The sequence below is a fragment of the Delphinus delphis genome, chromosome 4, assembly GCF_949987515.2.
Source record: "Delphinus delphis chromosome 4, mDelDel1.2, whole genome shotgun sequence".
Classification (NCBI taxonomy): domain Eukaryota; kingdom Metazoa; phylum Chordata; class Mammalia; order Artiodactyla; family Delphinidae; genus Delphinus; species Delphinus delphis.
The window spans coordinates 135,726,384-135,744,892 of NC_082686.1; the positions used below are offsets into that span (position 1 = coordinate 135,726,384).

The following is an 18,509-nucleotide window of genomic DNA, read 5'->3' on the forward strand; positions in this document are numbered from 1 at the left end:
GCTAAGCGATAGTCAGAAAAGAAATCTTTAAGGCCATGGAGATTTGCAGGGATTGGTTTCTCCCAGATACTCCTACCACCAAAGTTTGGAAAGGGCTCTTTTCTCTACAACCTCAGAAATGCCCAACTGTCTAAAGTCCTCCAAAGTGGACCATTTGTTAAATATTCAGTGTATTCTATCAGAAGAACATTTCACATGTGTTCCTCTTTCTAACCTAACAAGAAAACTTCTCATCCTCTCTGACAAACAGAAAGAGTCCCTGAGTTTCATTTTCTCCTTTCTAAAATGTCTGTCTTCTGAGGACGTGGCTTGAGGTAGGGGAAAGAGCATCCGACTGAATAGGGGATTTGAAAACTAAGTATCTGACTTTTCTCATTTTTCTCATACCAAAAGGTTGGTATAATGATTCCATGAATTCACGTATGTGAAGGTGCTGAGAAAACTGTGAATCATTGTCAAGTGCAAGGTATTCATATTTCTTGAATCAGAGCATGGACATTGTGAAAATATGCTTTCAACCAACAGCTCTGGCCCGGAGCCTACTGCCCCAGCCAGAAGACAAAGCTCCTGGCGTGGCTACCCCTACCGAAGCCTGAGGGACAGGAGTGCACAGGAGCCATCTCGCCAAGGCAGAGCCAGCCAAGAGCTTCCTGAGGCTGGCCTAGGTTTTCCCTGGTGAGGTTCTCCTAAGAATAACACCCAGGGCCTGAAGGAAGCCCCTTCTTGAAGATGATTTATAACCTGAGTTCCTCAATGGTTTACGTCCTTGGTCTGGCAGGACCCAGGGACATCCAATCGTCTTCCATATGACCTAAACTCTTCAGAGAAGCTGGAAGATAATCCAGTCTCTCAGGCCTAAAGGTGTCCTGGGTCTTCAGAGAGCCACAAGGGACCTCTGCCTTCAACAAGCATTAGAAAGAAATCCTGTTCCGGTCCAACCCAAGCCAAAGACTAGTCTCAAAACAGATTTCGAATATCTTCATTGTGGGGGGGCGGGGGGGGGGGGAATGAAATGCACAGTGATTTCACACAGATTCCTCTCTGGCAAAATATAAAAAGACAAAATCCTGCAGTCCTTTTCTATACCTGTGGTCTCCTCCTTTACTAAACCCCTTCCATTTTAGTCATCTGTAAATAAGCACATGAAAACCTTATGTGTGGTGTATTGGTTCCAGGTTAAGCACTGGATTTCAACTGCTGCAAAACAGTACTAACTCAACTGCTCTATAACCCGTTTTTCCAAATCCTAAGTACTCATTTTACATTGATAATACATTTAATACATTAAAAGTTCCCTAAAATTTAATTCATTGAATCGCTGTCCAAGGGTAAAAGGTGAACAAACCGGTTGTGAGCTCTGTTATGATAAAATTAAGGAATGCAAAGGGATTCTCTATGAAGCAGTGAAATAAAATTATTCACACATATCAGATAATCATTTCAGAATGTGGTTAGATGGCCAATAATACTGTGTTAATAGAAACTTTTTTTCTGTGAAAGACCTTCACTAAGAATCTACAGTATCTAAGTACATTCATCATTGGCTAAATATTCCAGCTAAAGGCTTGGTCTCAACCCCCTCTTGAAAACAAACACATACAGCTGAGGGTGGCTCAACCAGTTTATCAGTAATTCAGGCCAAAATAAATTACAGTTTCTATCCCAACTTATCAGCAGGTATAGTCTTTAGACATACATATAGGAAAGCAACCCAGAGTATCTTAATAGTATACAAGAATAAATATCACAATTAAGAATTAATGTGATTTTGGCTAAAAAAACAAAGAACGATGAGTAAGGAAAGCAGAATCATATCTGGAAAACAAATAAAAGCATTAAAGTCCTAGAAAAATTAGAAAACAAAAGCTATATTAAGGAACTACTAAGTCAAATATTTGGATAGATTAAAACAAAAAAAAAGAAGCAGCTCAACGCTTAAATTCACACTGGTCTTAAGTAAGCCCTTCTTTTGTTAGTATTGCAAGATTAAGTGATAAGTAAAACAACTCTGCCCAGAGGCCTTCCAATGATGACTGCAACAGCAAAATTAACTAATGATGGTACATATGATAACTCTAAACACCACAAACTCAGTGTTCAGTCAAGTCCAAGTATTTTTTGTTTAATCGCTCTTACAAAAGTCATATATGTATATAAAGAATTCCTCATTCTTTTTGGTAAGAAATATTGTATTGAAGGCTTAACAGATCAGATGCAGTAAGTGTGTGTGTCCGCAGATGGACATGTATGCATGTATTTGGGTGCCATTCTTTTCTGCTTAGAGAAACATATCTTTCTTAAAGTTACAGCAATGCCTTCTTTATCGTCTGCTCCTATAGACATTAAAACTTAATTGATTTTCATTGAATAATATGGAGAAAATGGACCTTTGGGATGGTTCTAAACAATAATCATTTCAGAACATTAACATATGCAGTTTAAGACCCTCCACAAGTGGCTGTGTATTATGTCTATTTCTTATTTATGGAGGATCTATGGCAGCTTCACTTTTAGTGTTGAGTGAGTTTTCTCTCTATACTTGGAAATGGATGACCATTTTTTACTATTGATGAAATTAACATTAAGAGATAATTTCATTATGACATTGTGTTACATAAGCACTTTTAATTAGTACTCCATATTTACTTTCCATCGTTTTAGCTGACCTCATTGTTAAGAGTTGCACAGGCCACAAATTAAATGTGTAAGAAATATATTTGCTTGTGGATCTTACATCTAATCCACTCTCAAATTTGTATCTAACAGTTGTACTGAAAATTAACTTCTCAATTCTCATAATAGTTTTGAGGCTACCTTTTAAACTTGATTAAAAAAAATACAGATGCGCATACACAAAATTACCTGGCAGGTGACTTCTGTCCTTTCTAAAAAGTGCAAAAATTTGGAAAATAGAAAATGTGCCCATTTCTGGGAATATGGATGGAATTCCTTATCAGCCCCATTTAAAGCTGCCTTCAAGGATTGTATTAAACTTAATTATGAAAGATTACAAACGAGATGATGCGTAATTGGTACCAGCTGCAGTTGGTATTGGAAAGCATAAATACAAATGGAATTATTTATTTTTATTTATTTACTATTCAAATGGTGGTTCTAAAACGTGCAGGGATAAAATGGACTTCATTACTTTTTTTTTCCCTATTGAGTTTAAAATACCTTTTTACTTAATAGTAGTAGGGCCAAATATCCCATTTCAAGATGACTTTTCACCCCCAAAGAACCCCCCAAATGAAGCAACACAAAGTAATTTTTTTTCCCTCTATCTAATTAGTAGCTACTTGTTTTTATATCAGAATTAGTGAGCTGGGACCAAATTCTCCTCAAGCAAGTCTATGAATTACTATTAAAAAAAATCCCTATCCATCTACCTTTCTCATGCTTGTTGAGATTCTTCCTTAGACTTCTTCTTTTTCTTAGACAAAAACAAAAAGCAGAAAGGTGAGGAGGAAAAAGAGAGTTCACCTGGGGAGGGCGGCTGGGCGGTGTGCTTATCAGGGGGGCAGGACCCATCGCTGAGGCTGCATTCAAGCTCCTTTCCCTTTCATCCTGGTAAATTCGATCTCTCTCAGCTTCCGGTAACTGCAAGAAATTCTGCATAGCCCGAAGGTTTACCAGCAAAGACTGGGATGCAGTCTTGGGGTCCTCTTCCTTTCGTAGGATTTCTGAAAGCAAGCCCTGCAGGGAATGAAAGGCACAGGGTGAGCTTGCCCCCATGCTCTGCCCAGCCCGCGGTGAACCTTTCCTTTTCTTCTCCACTCTGTTCAGAAAATGAACAGTCAGAAGCATTAATTCCACATAGGAATATATTAGTTACAATTGAAGTGGTAGAGAAGAGAGCCTCAATTGTATTCTTAATTTTATTAAGCGTCTGCTTTACATATAACATAAACTGCAACTGCCTAATTGGTCTCCTTCTTTTGAGTAGCTTAACTTGCCATGAAATCTTTCACAGAGACAGGATTGAGGCAAGTTAAGAATAAATGAAATGCTCATAATACGACAGCACTGAACTGTATAGTTCTCAAGCTGCCAAGACAAAGGCAGTGGAATGCCAACAGCCCAATATGTAAAGATACAAAGCCATTTCGAGAGAAGTAGGATTTACAAAGAAAATACTCGAAAATGAATTGTAACATACTAGGAAAAAGAATATCACTAAAGCATCATCTAAGATTTATGCTATGTTTTTGCAGGCAATATTTTACATTATTCCTTGGTTTTCAAATTATTGGAGTCAATGACAAGTGATTCTATTTACCGCTTAAGGAAACTATACTGCTTGCTATACAATATACCTCTGAGTAACAGGCTGAAAATTTGAACTTCAGAAACCATCCTTTAAATTTGAAATACATAACCCCTTTTCCACACTGCAAAATTCCATCGTAGCATGCCAAGAAAAAGAATACTATCAAATTCTGTAAAAATCAAATTTCTTGAGGAATAAACATTTTTAATAGTGCTAGAAGAAATTCACAACCCATTAGTAAACTTCTTTATGGTATTCCTCCCCAAATAACAGAGAATTGTTAACTACCTCTTTAATTTTTGGAAGAATGCATTTTAAAAATGGGTGTTTCTCCACAATTTTGTTTAAGGGCTTATATGAAATACAAGGATTAGAAACATTTTCTGCCCATTTGATAAGGACTGAGCAGGCCTTACCTCTTCAACCTCCTGCATGAAAAAATGCCTGGAATGCCAAGACGTGTTTGCTTTCTACATTTCAGTTTATCACAATATGGCTCAGAATAAAATGTTGTGGAGATCTCTATATCATTTGCAAATTTCACTTTCTAATAACCCTGCAGAAATGGCAACAGGGTACATTTGGGAAAGGGAGGTAAAGTGTCATGTCAAAACAACCAAGCCCCAACGTTATAACACTGGGGTTTTTTCATGGTTTCCTAGAAGCGCAAACCTGGCTTTGTTCCCAATTCTTCAAGGAAAATGTAGCATATTGCCCCAAGATAACAGTTGGGTACAGACAATATAAAAGCAGTGTCCACTTCAAAAACGATCTATATAGGCTGCTATTAAAAAAGATCCTCCAATAGGCTCGGGGGCTTAAGAGTACATTTTAGTTTCTCATTTGGTCTATGCAAGGGAAGCCAGTTTCACCCTAAGAAATGTGACTGAAGAATGAAGGGTACTTGTCCTTTCATTTATAATACTGACAAGTAATGTTGCAACTGTGTTTATACATGAGCAAAACATCCAGTCAATTTAACTAAAATTCAGTCAAACAGGCAGTCAATCATCCAGCTATTTAATTTGCGCAAGGCCAACTAATTAGATTGACTGTGTTTTTGATGTGTCACGTTGAAACCAAGAAATACAGGTCTCAGAAACAATGTTTGAAAATAGGTGTAAAAAAAAACAGCCCTTGCTCTAAACTCTTCCCTACCAAATGGGGATAAAAAATCTTTAAAGATATTAAAAGATATATTTCACAAAGCAATATATCTTAACTCTACAGAAAGAGAAACATACAGTACACATAAATACATTATAAATCCTTGAGTACAATAGTCTAATATTCTTTTTTTGTCATCCCAGCACAATGCCTGCCACGTAAGTGTTTGATAAATATTTACTAAATGGATTATGTGTATTCAGACCATAGAAGGAAAAAATTCCAAATGGGTGACAGAAACTTAACAAGATATGTTCCCCACGGGAAAATTCTAATGGTAATTAATAATGTACTCAAGGTGAGCCTTCAGTGGAAAGTTATGTGGCACTTTGTAAGACGTTTATCTGCACTAATTGTTCAGTAATTAAAAAAAATTTTTTTGCAGCAACATGGATGGACCTAGAGATTATCATACTAAGTGAAGTAAGTCTGACAGAGAAAGACAAGTATCATGTATCACTCATATTCGGAATCTAAGAAAAATGATACAAATGAACTTATTTACAAAACAGAAACAGACACACAGACACAGAAAACAAACTTACGGTTACCAAAGAGGAAGGGAGGAAGGATACAACAGGAGTGTGGGATTAACACATACACACTACTATCAACATACATAAAATAATCAACAAGGACCTACTGTATAGCACAGGGAACTATACTCAATATTTTGTAATAACCTATAAGGGAAAAGAATCTGAAAAAAATATATAAGAATATATAAACTGAATTACTGTGCTGTACACCTGAAGCTAACATAACATTGTAAATCAACTATTTACAAAACACTTTAGGTCAAAAGAGATCCTATAAACAGATGTTATTATATTTGGGAAATTTGAAATTAGACATTCAGAGATCTCAGATAACAAAATGTCATCTCTTTCCATTACAAATGTTTCCCGAGACAGCAGAGAACTACAGTGAGAAAGCCAACACATGAAAAAATACATAATGATATCAAGTCTTGCTAACATGAGACTGAGTCATTCCTGTATGGCTTAAAGTAACAGATAGAAGGTCACCTGGGAGAGAATTTAGCAATTTCTCTACTCATATTTTGACGTTAGCATGACGTCCCATTTGAGCATATGAAATGTTTTCCGGGCAAAGCATTTTATTTCCACTTAATTATTCTAACTAGAGCGAGTGCAGGTTTTCTGCCTGGGATGTGCTGAAGGTCTAGACTGATATTTCAAATCCTGGGACATTCACAGAGCTCGAAAGCAGACAGTGTAGACAGTCTCAGGTATTTTACAAACCTTCGGGTTTTTGTGTGGTTTTTTTTTTTTTTTTTTTGGCCCAGGCTTTCAATGAGGGGAGTGCCCCCTGGTGGAAATGCTTGAAAATATTATTAGAAAATGTTTTGATTAGAATGTGTTAATTACTTTTTTAAAGAGAATGATGTCACTTGAGAAAATTCTGGATGCGAAATGACTGGCATTAGAATCCGGGTATGGGAATGCACGTTTTGGTCCTGTTTGGGTTGTTGTTATTTGAGTAGCTACATTTATGGATTCAAGATGTATGTGGCCCTTGTTTCCCATTTCCCATGACTGAAAATCCAGTTAAGACTTGCCAAGTTAGGTCAAGGTCATTTGTAGTAATGCCCCATGGTGGATAGTAAGAGAGACCTCTTACCAAAAACTTTTCTTCATGCTAAAAAATAACATGTCAAGGTCATCATGTACCATACTTGCTATCGCTGAAATACCAGGACTAAAATATTTACCAATATTATGCCCCATAGGTGCTCAATAAATTTGCTGAATGAAATTAAACAAAATCATTAATCATTTTTGTTTCCAAAAAGAACTTGCGATTTTGTATATTATGTAGTATGTTACCAGCACCTCATGGATATCAATTTTATGGGAAACGAGAAGCTGCTTTTCATGCACTTCACATCTTCAGAGTGTTCAATATGTGCTCTATACATGAAAACGTAAGATTATTCTGCATCGCCATTCCATAGTGGTGGTGAGATTTCTAATGTTTTCAATTAAAGAGTGAACTTGCTGATGAATACCTAAACCTTTTTTACATTCCAGAAAGAGTTTACAAGTAAAATTCATTAGTATTGGAAAAGAAAGAAAAACCTTCAATAAATATTATCAGTACTTCCAAAAGCTAATTATGAATTCTTTAAAACAGCAGATAAGCGAAAGAGACTGCCAGTATGAACAAAAAGCCTGTCTGGCCTCCCGTTTGTCTCCTCTTTGAACATAATCACTGATTCAAATAGATTTTTATCAGCTTCGTGGAACTTCAAAGCCCTCAGAAGGAAAATATGATTTGATGAAACCTCCCTCTAAAAATAAAACATGTAGAAGATTCTTCAAGGCTACCTGCCTCTTGTTTGGTGAATTTTTAATCACATGTCCAGGTGAAAGACTACTTTCGAACTCCACCTCCTACCTTGGACTCAGGCCAAGCAAGTTATAAGCAGACACATTTATCTCTGTCGGTTGGGAGGCCAAACAAGAGCTGTCACGTCGGGGTAATAGCACCTTTTTACCTTTTATTCAATAGTGATATGGAGAGTGGACTTTTCTTAAATTACACTGTGAAGAATTATAGGAACACAGTAGCAATTTCTGTTATACTTAAGCAGGCAAATTTCTCTCCACCACATAATTTACAGAACTCAAATTCAATAAAACATTACATGATGGTCCATTACTGTTATCAGTTTTGAATAATCCATCTTCATTCTTTATTTTACTGGAAAATAAAGTGTGCCAAAGACAAGAGGAGGGGGGAGAAAAAAGGGGAAAAGCCACAGAATGGGATCAGAGTTAAACTATGGGATTTATTTTAAAAAGCGGGGGGAGCACTAAAGAATATATTTTCTTCTATCACGACCTTTAAGTAGCAGTAATACAGAGAAGTGAATGGAAAAGTATAAATCTAGAAGCTTCGGCAATTAATTTTAGCCATGGGTTTCCATTAAAAAGACATCAAGTAGGCATAACTGAATGAATGACAGATGCTAAAAGCTGGTACCTTCCGTAGCAATTAAAGAACATATGCCCATCAATTCAGAAGGGGGAAACATCCTTAAAACAAGGAATTATATAAATTTCATCACAAGCTTTCAGAAAAGGTAGACTTTTTTTCATCTTTTTGTTTTCTTTTGTTTTCGACTTTAAAAAATAGCGATACAGGAATGTCTTAAAAGAGAGGGGTATGTTTTAATTCAGGAGACCCAATTAAGCTGATGAGAAAATTCTCCAATGAAGAGTTGAAAGATGAGACCCAGGATTTTAAAGTTCTACAGAGCTGTCGATATTCTCAACTCACAACAGCATCATCTATTACGTGAATGTTTTAACATACTGTTTATAGGATGCCAGTGTCTTTATCCGATCACATCAGAGGACTTTGCATTTGTATGTACATATTTTTCATTAATTTTTTTAAAACCTGGAGCCGGAATTGCACACTGTAATAAGTACACACAAACGTGTCTGTGCGGTTTAACTCTGCAGAGCTCCTGCTCTATACATATGCATTAGCATGTGTATTTTCATCCTCCACACTCACACCATACACTCTCACGATGCACCTGCTTTTATTGAAATGCATACAGTTTGAAATAAACATACTACATACACTCATATGAATATATAATCATTAAAATAAATGCAGCTGTGTGTGTACGCGTGAGTGTGCGTGGTGTTTTGGTATGACCACCGAAAAGACACGCATGCTTGCGTGTTCCAAAGCGAATTCCCCAAAAGTGAACTCTTAAATATACATAGACAATGACTCTCATTGAAATCTAACAGCTTCAAACATGGCCCATCATCCACTTCGACGGAGGAGTCCCAATTACCTCTATACAGGTTTAAAACCAAACCCCTCTGTCATCCGGGGCTCCAGACAATTTTTCGGTAATGACTCTTTCTCAACTGCCTATTATTAATAAAGAGATGGATATCAAGCTGCACCCGGGTTTCATTCTCCTCTCTCCCTTGAAAACATTAAGTCACTGTTTTCAATGTTAACCACAGAGATAACCATCTTTTCGAAGAGATTGATAGGGTATAAAATAGAGAACTCTCTTTTCCAGTAACAAATCCTATTGATATCTGTGGAATCCGTCCACATGAAAACCCAAGGAGAACAAATGGTCACTCTCCAGGGTGATGATGCCTGGGACATTACAGCCCCACAGAAGAAAAAACACACTGATGGGTGGTGACCTTACCCTTTTCACCTTCAGCTAGACTCTCTTTACTACATAAAACACACTTTCCTTGGTCCTTTAAGAAATAACAATTTGCTCAATTTCCAAAATGCTTTCCACTGAATCTGTGAGTCATCTGTGCCCATGTCAGTGCTGTCTCTGTGGGCTTTCAATTCAGTTCAACAAGCAACTTTTAGGCAGAGACCTGCCTGGTTTTTGCCCAGTACTAAGAACTACTGGTAGTTACTGCTATTTACAAAAATAAAGGATGCTGCCAGAAACAGGAGTAGCTAGAAGGCTGACTTGATCCTTTCATCTATTCATTTTTAAAATTTTTTTTAAAATAATGACCCTCCAACTGAATAGAGGTGTCATATTAAATTTACCACCTAATAATGAACACATTTTTAAGTTGTAAAGATATATTAATAAAACTAGGTAAAACCATACAATTTTAACCTGAGAAATAACTTTGCAACCACCCTTTTAAACACAGACAGATGATGTACAAAAAACAGTTAAAGAAACTGAAAACAAACACTGAGTTAAAGGCTTTGTAAGGCGTCCTAAGTTTCAATCCAGTGAAGGCAAGCCAAACATAAGTCACAGCTGGGATTCTCCTAGGTATGGAAACTGCCAGCAAGGAATTAATACTAGGTATTTTTGTACCCGGATTTTATTTTTTATTTTAATTTTTTTTGCGGTACGCGGGCCTCTCACTGTTGTGGCCTCTCCCGTTGCGGAGCACAGGCTCCGGACGCGCAGGCCCAGTGGCCATGGCTCCGCGGCATGTGGGATCCTCCCGGACCAGGACATGAACCCGTGTCCTCTGCATTGGCAGGTGTACCCTCAACCACTGCGCCACCAGGGAAGCCCCCGGATTTTATTCTTATAATCATGTAATAAACAAAATAAATACGAAAGGAAAGTATGAGTCAGGCCAAAAAAAAAAAAAATTGACGAAAGAACAGTGGCAAAACAAGAAAAGTTAAAAGGACATAATGTCCTCATTCTAATCAAAGTTACATGTTCTTCTGGGGTTTTTCTGGGGAGGGTGTGTGTGTGTGTAATAAACACCATGTATATATCATACTAGTTTCAAAAAAGAAGACATTTAAAAAAAATCCTCTCATTCAGTGTTTAATGGAATCAATTTTTTTTTTTTTTTTTTTTTTTGTGGTACGTGGGCCTCTCACTGTTGTGGCCTCTCCCGTTGCGGAGCACAGGCTCTGGATGCGCACCGGGGAACAAACCCATGTCCCCTGCATCGGCAGGCGGACCCTCAACCACTGCCCCACCAGGGAAGCCCAATGGAATCAATTTTTTTTAGGGCTTTTCAGATGTCTTTATCTTAGGTCTTCTCCTGTATATCACCCTTTCTCCACATCCTGCTAAACATCTTCCTTCCTGATAATATCTTCACAGGAATTTGCCCAGGAGGACAAAGGTGAGAACACAAGGGGTATATGCAAATCTCAATGAGAAGTCTCAAGCTAAGGCCTCCAAGGCCAAGCTTACCCCCAGGGCCTGTTTTGTAAATAGTTTTATGCATTTCTGTCTATGGCTGCCGTGGCCCTCAAAGACTAAAATACTTACTATCTGGCCTATTACCGAAAAGGTCTGCTGATCCCTGGTCTAGGAAAGGTGGATGGTGGGCTAGAAGCCTGGAGCCCTACCAATGAAATGGCCTTGACCAAGTCCTCAAACCTTTCTCAATCTGCTACCAACAGTCTATAATTCCATTACATAAAAGCATAGGTAATGTCAGTTTGAAATATTTTCAATATTTATTCTTTCAAGGCCCCTGAATCAGGATCGATTTGTACACAGCTTTCTCTTGGTAGAAGAGGTTTACGATAAGCAGAGAAATGATAAAATGTAGGCACCCCCAGGTACAGACAATATGACCACAGGGAGAGAAGGAAAAAAATGTTAGTACAAAGTAAAAGCATAAACATTAGTGTAGATGGGATTAAAGAAGGAAGAGAAAAAGAGAGAGAGGAACCATTTACACATAAAACAAAACTGACCTGAGTTCTGTTAAAAGCCACACGTGCAAATACTGCTTGGGAGATTCCTGCCCGTTTCAGTTCATCACGTACCCACTGGTAGATTTCGGAAGACACCTCTGTGTTGGTGGAAACCTGTTGCTCCAAAGGCTTATTCATAGATCTACTAACAGGGGGAGGGTGGTTCAAGTACTGTTGGTTTAAGGACTGCTGGGCTAGAAGTCTGTTCACTGCATACTGCTGGTTCAGCAGCTGAGCCATCACCAGCTGCTGGTTGACCAACTGAGGACTGATGGGCGTTGACACGAGCCCAGGGTGCAGGTTGGGAAGAGGGGTCCGGACAGAGGGCTGGCTGCCGTGGGAGAGCTGCGCGGGGGACGGGGGTTGCTCCGCGGTGTTCCCTGGGACCGGCTGCTGGCCAAAGTTGACGTGGTTGGCACCTTGCTGGGATAGTTCAGAGAGACTATCCATTTCAACTGAAGTGGACAAGAAGGAAAATCACGTTGAGCCAACAATGATCTGCATTGATAAGGATCTCTGGTCATTCCCTAATACAGACAGAAGGCACAGGGCACACCCAAGGTCCAAGGAAACTAGGAACATCTCAAGATGGAATGCAACTGGCCGTGCTTTTACTTTTGTCCTCTGCACCATGGCACAAACTCTGAAAGGGGGATAACGCTTTCTAGTTTTATAATGTGGTTTAGATTTAAGGCCAGAAATCAATTATTTTCAAAGTCTATGTGACTAGTCTGGGGGTCAAACGATTATTCACTCTTACTTCTTATAAGGCAACATTTATTTTAAAATAGCTTCTAGGGAATTCCCCGGCAGTCCAGTGGTTAGGACTTGGCGCTTTCACTGCTGAGGATCTGGGTTTGATCCCTGGTTGGGGACCTAAGATCCTGCAAGCCACATGCTGCATGCGGCCCCAAAAAAACCAAATAGCTTCTAGAAGAACACTCTTTCCTTAACGGCAACTAGAAAGAGTGAGTGGAGCTAGGAAAAGATCATATGCAACTGTAGAAAAAAGAAATATGCAAGTATTTTCTCATAATATATACATTAACTGTTACTACTCCAGGCAAAAAGTTTGCATGAAAAAAAGTACACAAATGTTACTTATGTTCAATTTTAACCTAGCTGTTAATATAGAAAACTAATCAATATAATAAATAATAAAAGTGGTCATAATGATCAGTAATGATAACTGAGTGCATGCTGGACACTGGGCTGGGTATCTTACACGTCCTGTTTTGCTGAATTCTAACTATCATGTTAGATGATGGGTATAGCTGCAAATATTTCTTAGAATGAAGCAAAGGACTTAATGTATTGCAAGCCAGCATACCCAGTGTTGCTAAGACCCAAATGCTTCTTGAAGAAGCTGTGACCATCACCAGATGCTATGACAATCTTTCAAGGAAGGGGTAGGGAGTCACTCTGATGCAATGGTGATACCGTCACCATCTTGCAATTTATTACCACCCACACAGGACGAACGTTTCTCCCTTGGCTACATCCCTCACATGGACTGGCTGAGAGTGAATAGTGTGTCAACTGCTTTCCTGCTACAGGGAAGAGACTGCTTGGATGCTCTTGACCTGAAAGGCTGAGGACGGTCAGTAGGTGAGTCTTTCTAAATAGTACACCATGGGAATTCCCCGGCGGTCCAGTGGTTAAGACTCCGCACTTCCACTGCTGTGGGGTCCGGGTTTGATCCCTGGTTGGGGAACTAAGATCCCACAAGCTGTGCAGTGCGGCCAATAAATAAATAAATAGTACACCGTGCTTCCCATGTGTGGACTCTGGGTTGATTTTAATCATCATTTCTCTTTTTATTAAATATTCAGGTTTTATATTTAGAGGAACTTATCATACTGCTATAGTCACTGATATATGCAAAATATAACTAAGCATTGGGGAAGAAACCTTCCATTTCTACCAGTGATATCAGCCCAAGTGGGCCATTCATAGGGAATAGTAATTCAAGCAATTATTCCAAAAAATGATGCATTGTCTTCATTACAGCTCTAAGCTATAAACGGCAAAGAATCTGTTTTGGTAGATGGATGGTTTTGCTTCAAATATTAAACGCTAAAACAGGCTCAAAATTCAGGTTCTCTTGCCTCTTAAAATCTTCAGGAGAAGTTATTATTGTGTTACTGAATGAATGTAACGGAAGTAAACAGAAATAGACTTAAAACACAACGTAATGCTATGCATATCAAACATCCCATTCCTATATTATTTTAAAACATTTTATTTGGTAGGTACAAGAAAGAAAACCTTAATAGAAATTAAAACATTAACCTTAATCACAGTGTTTGCTTTAACGAACACTAGCAAACTCAACAGGGAGAAATGACATCATCTAAATGCTAGGTAGGGTACAACACACAACTTTTATCTGTCATTTCACACTGCAGATAATTTTAATGTATTTCCTGCGTAACAAATATTGACCTAAAGTTACATGTTAAGATAGGATGCCATGGCAGTGAGAGTCTAGAAATGATGCAATGGTTCTTTGGTTACGGATGGTAAAGCACTATGCTCACCAAAGTGCCTATCTGGGGGGGCTGGAGACTATAGCTGTAAATATCACTTGATCTCAACTGTGGAGACTATAAATACAATTGAATATCCTCAAAAATTGGGTGTAAAAATTGGCACTTTCCCTTTCTCTCAAAGAAAACTCAAAAAAACATAAAAGCATGATTTATCTCTGGGAGAACCCACAGCCAATATTACTTATTCAAGGCCTGGTTAGGTCTTCACTGAGATGTTAAAAAATGACAGCTCCCCCCCCCCACCCCGCCTCGCCTCCATCTCCTGCATGTCTGACAACCAAGTCAGTTGGGCTGATTTAAACACAAACATTTATTGAATTTAATTATCTCATTATACTCAGACCCACTCCCCACCCTCCAAGAAACATTCTAAATTGATCTCTAATTGGGCAATCACAAGACCTGGCTTTACATGCAACTTGGATAAACCCCCAAATGACACGTAATGGTATGTAGCCACCGCTGCAACGGTTTTCTGCTTACCCATCATATCTTTTGTCTTCTTGAAATGTTTGTACCACCTTCCAAATTCTTGACATTTTGCTGCTGAGACATTTGCATAGTAAGTGCTGTTCACAATGGAAGAAATCATACTCTGCGTGAAGAGGGGGATGGAAACAGTTGTAATACACAGCGGCACAAGACAGAACACGGACATGATTTCAATTGTGGAAACTGTAACTTTTTTTCATCAACTGAGTACCAATACATTTTTGTTTCACACTGTAGCCTAAAGCCATGACTTCTTCAAAGTCAGTAAGTAGAGCATCAAATGCTTTATTTAAGTAGAAAGCAACAGTCCGCTGAGACTGGTATAAAATGATCACACCCACAGACTTTGCCCTAGTATGTATGGGACCTCCACCAATGTCATCTGTTCCTGGGCGGACAAACTTCAAACTTCCACCGATTCCAATAAATCCAAATACTTGGAGATGGCTTTCTGATTGTAATTCATAAATAAATGCCACTTTGTGGTTTGGTGACTAAATTCTCCATCCTTGCAACTCCCAGGATGGCCCAGGGACCATAATATCAGCATCATCTGGAAGCTTATTAGAAATGCAGAATATTGGGCCCTACTCCAGACCTGGTCAGGCAGCACCTGCATTTTCATCAGATCCCCGGGCATTTGCGTGCCCACTGAAGTTTGGGAAACACCCCTTGCACTTTCCACTCATAGTATTTGGGTTTCACCTGGAGGTAAATTAACACTGTTGCAAGGCTGACTGACCACATTTAAGAAGAGAAAAACTATTCACAAAGATCCTCTAACAGAAGAAAAACATATGCTGCAATCTTATTGCTAGCTTCATATATAGTAAAGCTTGGGTTTTGAATTTCAAACTAACCATATCATTTTTAAAAATATGCATTTCATGGTGACTCATCTCTCAAGGATACCACAAAAAAGAAAACGCCCTATTTTGTCACTTGTCTTCATCCTGCTTCTAATAACAAAAGCTTGGAAAATGGAGTCAACAGTTTAACATAGAACAATGAAGAAAGACAATGATTTTGATGTATTACTAGTTTTGTCTTTATTTTTTTAAACTCATTTTCAACAAAGAAAAGTATTTTCTTCCCAGGAAATTTTGGTTCTGGTCATTTCAGTGGCTTGGTCATGGTTATTTCCAGCCACAACACTCATATTCTCTAGTAGTGGCTAAATTAATTTCCCATTGAGTCGTAGGAATAATTAGACTTTGCAGAGCCAATCTGTCCTCCACTCCTATGTGTAGAAACATGAGAACTTACATTTCAGACTTCAGGTGGTCTGTGGTGAAAACGGTTTACAGAAGGCGGGGAACAAGCAGAAAAGCCAGTTTGGGGACAAAAGTATTTTTACATCGTTACCTTCTTTAAGCTACTTCTAACGTAGAGCTCTTCTGATTATCATTGATTCTCCTGACATCCGTCATCAGTGTTAATTCTGTAGCATGCACACATTCCTGTAATATGTAAACCTTGGGGATCTTTGAAGAACTTCCAGTGAAGGATAAGCTGGGGTTACATTATTGATGTAAAACATGGCTATCCTTCCTAAGAGGCACTATGATATCTTTTTTTTTTTTTTGACACTTTCTACTGGATAGTCATTGTTACATTTCTCTAAAAAGACATTCTTAATGTGCTCATGATACTCTGCCATTAATCCAGACTGAGAGTCCCTCAGTCCAAGGTACAAAAAGATACTTAGCAAGGTTGCCAAAACCGGACCCAGAAGATTACCTGATCCAGTTAACAATCCGTCAGCTTCAATCACATTTACTCTATTAACGATGGATCAATAAAGTCAGACACTAACAAAACTGCTGGTGGCTGATGGATCACTGTGATTCTGCAAATGGGTGAGAGCCCATGTTCTTCTACTGTGGTCCAATTTTTAAAAAATTATTACTCTTCAACTTAGACATGCTGGCAGATTCTTAAATGTTAACATAATAGTACATGTAAATTTTAGATGTAGCTTATGTCTTAGTTTTCAGAAAAGTCTGAAATATCAAAATTTTGCTGAGGTTTCTGACAAATGTCCAGGCTACCTGACTTTGCCAATGGTTCCATCTATGAGATTCGCTCTTTGCTGTGCACCTACTACGTCCCTGGCTGGTACTAGGGATACAAGGGCAGATAAGATACAGCCTCAGCCTACAAGAAGTTTACCGTCTATCAGGAAGAGACATGTAAACAGATCATTTCAATTTAATGTGATTCAGTAGCGCAAGAGTGGAAAATATATGGGGGTGGGGGAGGAAGAAAAATATACAATGTGTGGGAAAAAGAAAAAAAAACATCTGAAATATTTTTATAAAACTAGAGCCCATATGTAACAGTGCTATGTAGTTCATTATTACCCATATGTGGAAAATAATATCCATATGTGCGTGTTCATCAAAGCTTCCCCCTGCCCTCGTTTAACCCTAAATTGGTAGGCTCTGTCCTTAAGTGACTTTCTGGATGCTTTCTACTCTGTCAAGTGGTGCGGGCTTAGGGAAACTCTGAATAACATAAATATTAGCCTAAGTGAGACATAAGTCAAAAGGCTAATCCACAGGTTATGACGCATGCCAAAGCAACTTTCTAGATTCTCTATCTTTCTGTGCTTTTAGGGGGCCGGGAAATAGTCCATAATTCAGGTAACTTGGGGTCACCTCTATTTTTACTGGAACAATATGCAGTGATATGTCCAACTAAACTGCTCAGACAGCCACTGCATGAGACATTTTGTTTTCCCTGTGGTACAATCCCCACTGAAGGCTTAGGCATGGCATCTAACTAGGTCTATGAGTTTTAAAGGCAGGGAAGAGAGATTTCAGAATCTTGGGGGGGGGCGGGCACATGGTATTTGAAAGATCACATTCAGTCCTGTGTCTTAAATTTGGAAAATCATAAAGAAACACCTCTTGTTTTGATAATACAAAGAAGAGAAAGTCAAGATTGATAATACTTCCCTATGGGCTGAGGATGGATAGGGGGTAGGTAAACGAAGATCCATGTTTCTGAGAAGGAGGCTTGGGATTCTTCTGTCAATCAAAAGAACGTAGTTTAAAAAGATCACTAACTAAAAAGATTACTCACTAAGCTATGAGTCCATGCAGGTCTGGGGCTCTGTATTCCTTTCCAGCCCAAATGCCTGGCACGTATTAAATACACACTAAATGTTCATTTGATGAAGCAGAATGAGCTAAACCTGCATTCAAGTCCAACATGTATCACACACTGGTAGTGTGACCTGGGTCAGATTAACTGACCACTACGACAATTCCCAGTACTCAACGGGAATGTCAGCAGCAGTCACCTCTTGGGGCTGTTCTGAGAACCTATTCATATGGACATTTTTTTTTTTTCATTCATCCAGCAACTATCTATGGAACTCCTGCTATGTGCCTAGAACTGAACAAGTCACTAGAAAAATAATGACTTGAAGAGACATACTATCTCCACTTGGACTGACAATAAATAAAACAATGAATGTGATACAATTAGCACAGAGCCTGGAACATACGGAGTATGGACTTAAGAGAAGTTAATTACTATGACAACCCTCTGCCTCCCTCTTCATTGGCTTTTATTATGTGATCACATTTCAGATCAGTCGAAAGACTATGCTTTAAATAACATATGAGTCTTAGATACAATTTTCAAATGATGTATTTTAAGTCAAAGAAATTTTCTTATGAAAGAACAAAGAGGATACAAATTAAATGATTCAATGACAAGTCGGGTCAAGGGATAACAAGGGAAAACATCAATGAAAAAGAGCATTTCCATTTGTTTCAATATTCCAATTTGGT

The 18,509-nt window shown here is 38.5% G+C and overlaps 1 protein-coding gene across 3 annotated transcripts in view; it reads right to left on the reverse strand.

Moving 5' to 3' along the window:
• Positions 1 to 18,509, reverse strand: part of SATB1 (SATB homeobox 1) — a 99,457-nt gene that overhangs the window by 36,659 nt on the left and 44,289 nt on the right. For all 3 annotated transcript variants that reach the window (XM_060011531.1, XM_060011529.1, XM_060011528.1), the window contains exons 6-8: positions 14,698 to 14,809; positions 11,663 to 12,117; positions 3,484 to 3,696 (exon numbers count right to left, since the gene is read on the reverse strand). In XM_060011531.1, coding sequence (XP_059867514.1) covers positions 3,484 to 3,696; positions 11,663 to 12,117; positions 14,698 to 14,809 — 780 coding nt within the window. The remainder of the gene's footprint in view (positions 1 to 3,483; positions 3,697 to 11,662; positions 12,118 to 14,697; positions 14,810 to 18,509) is intronic.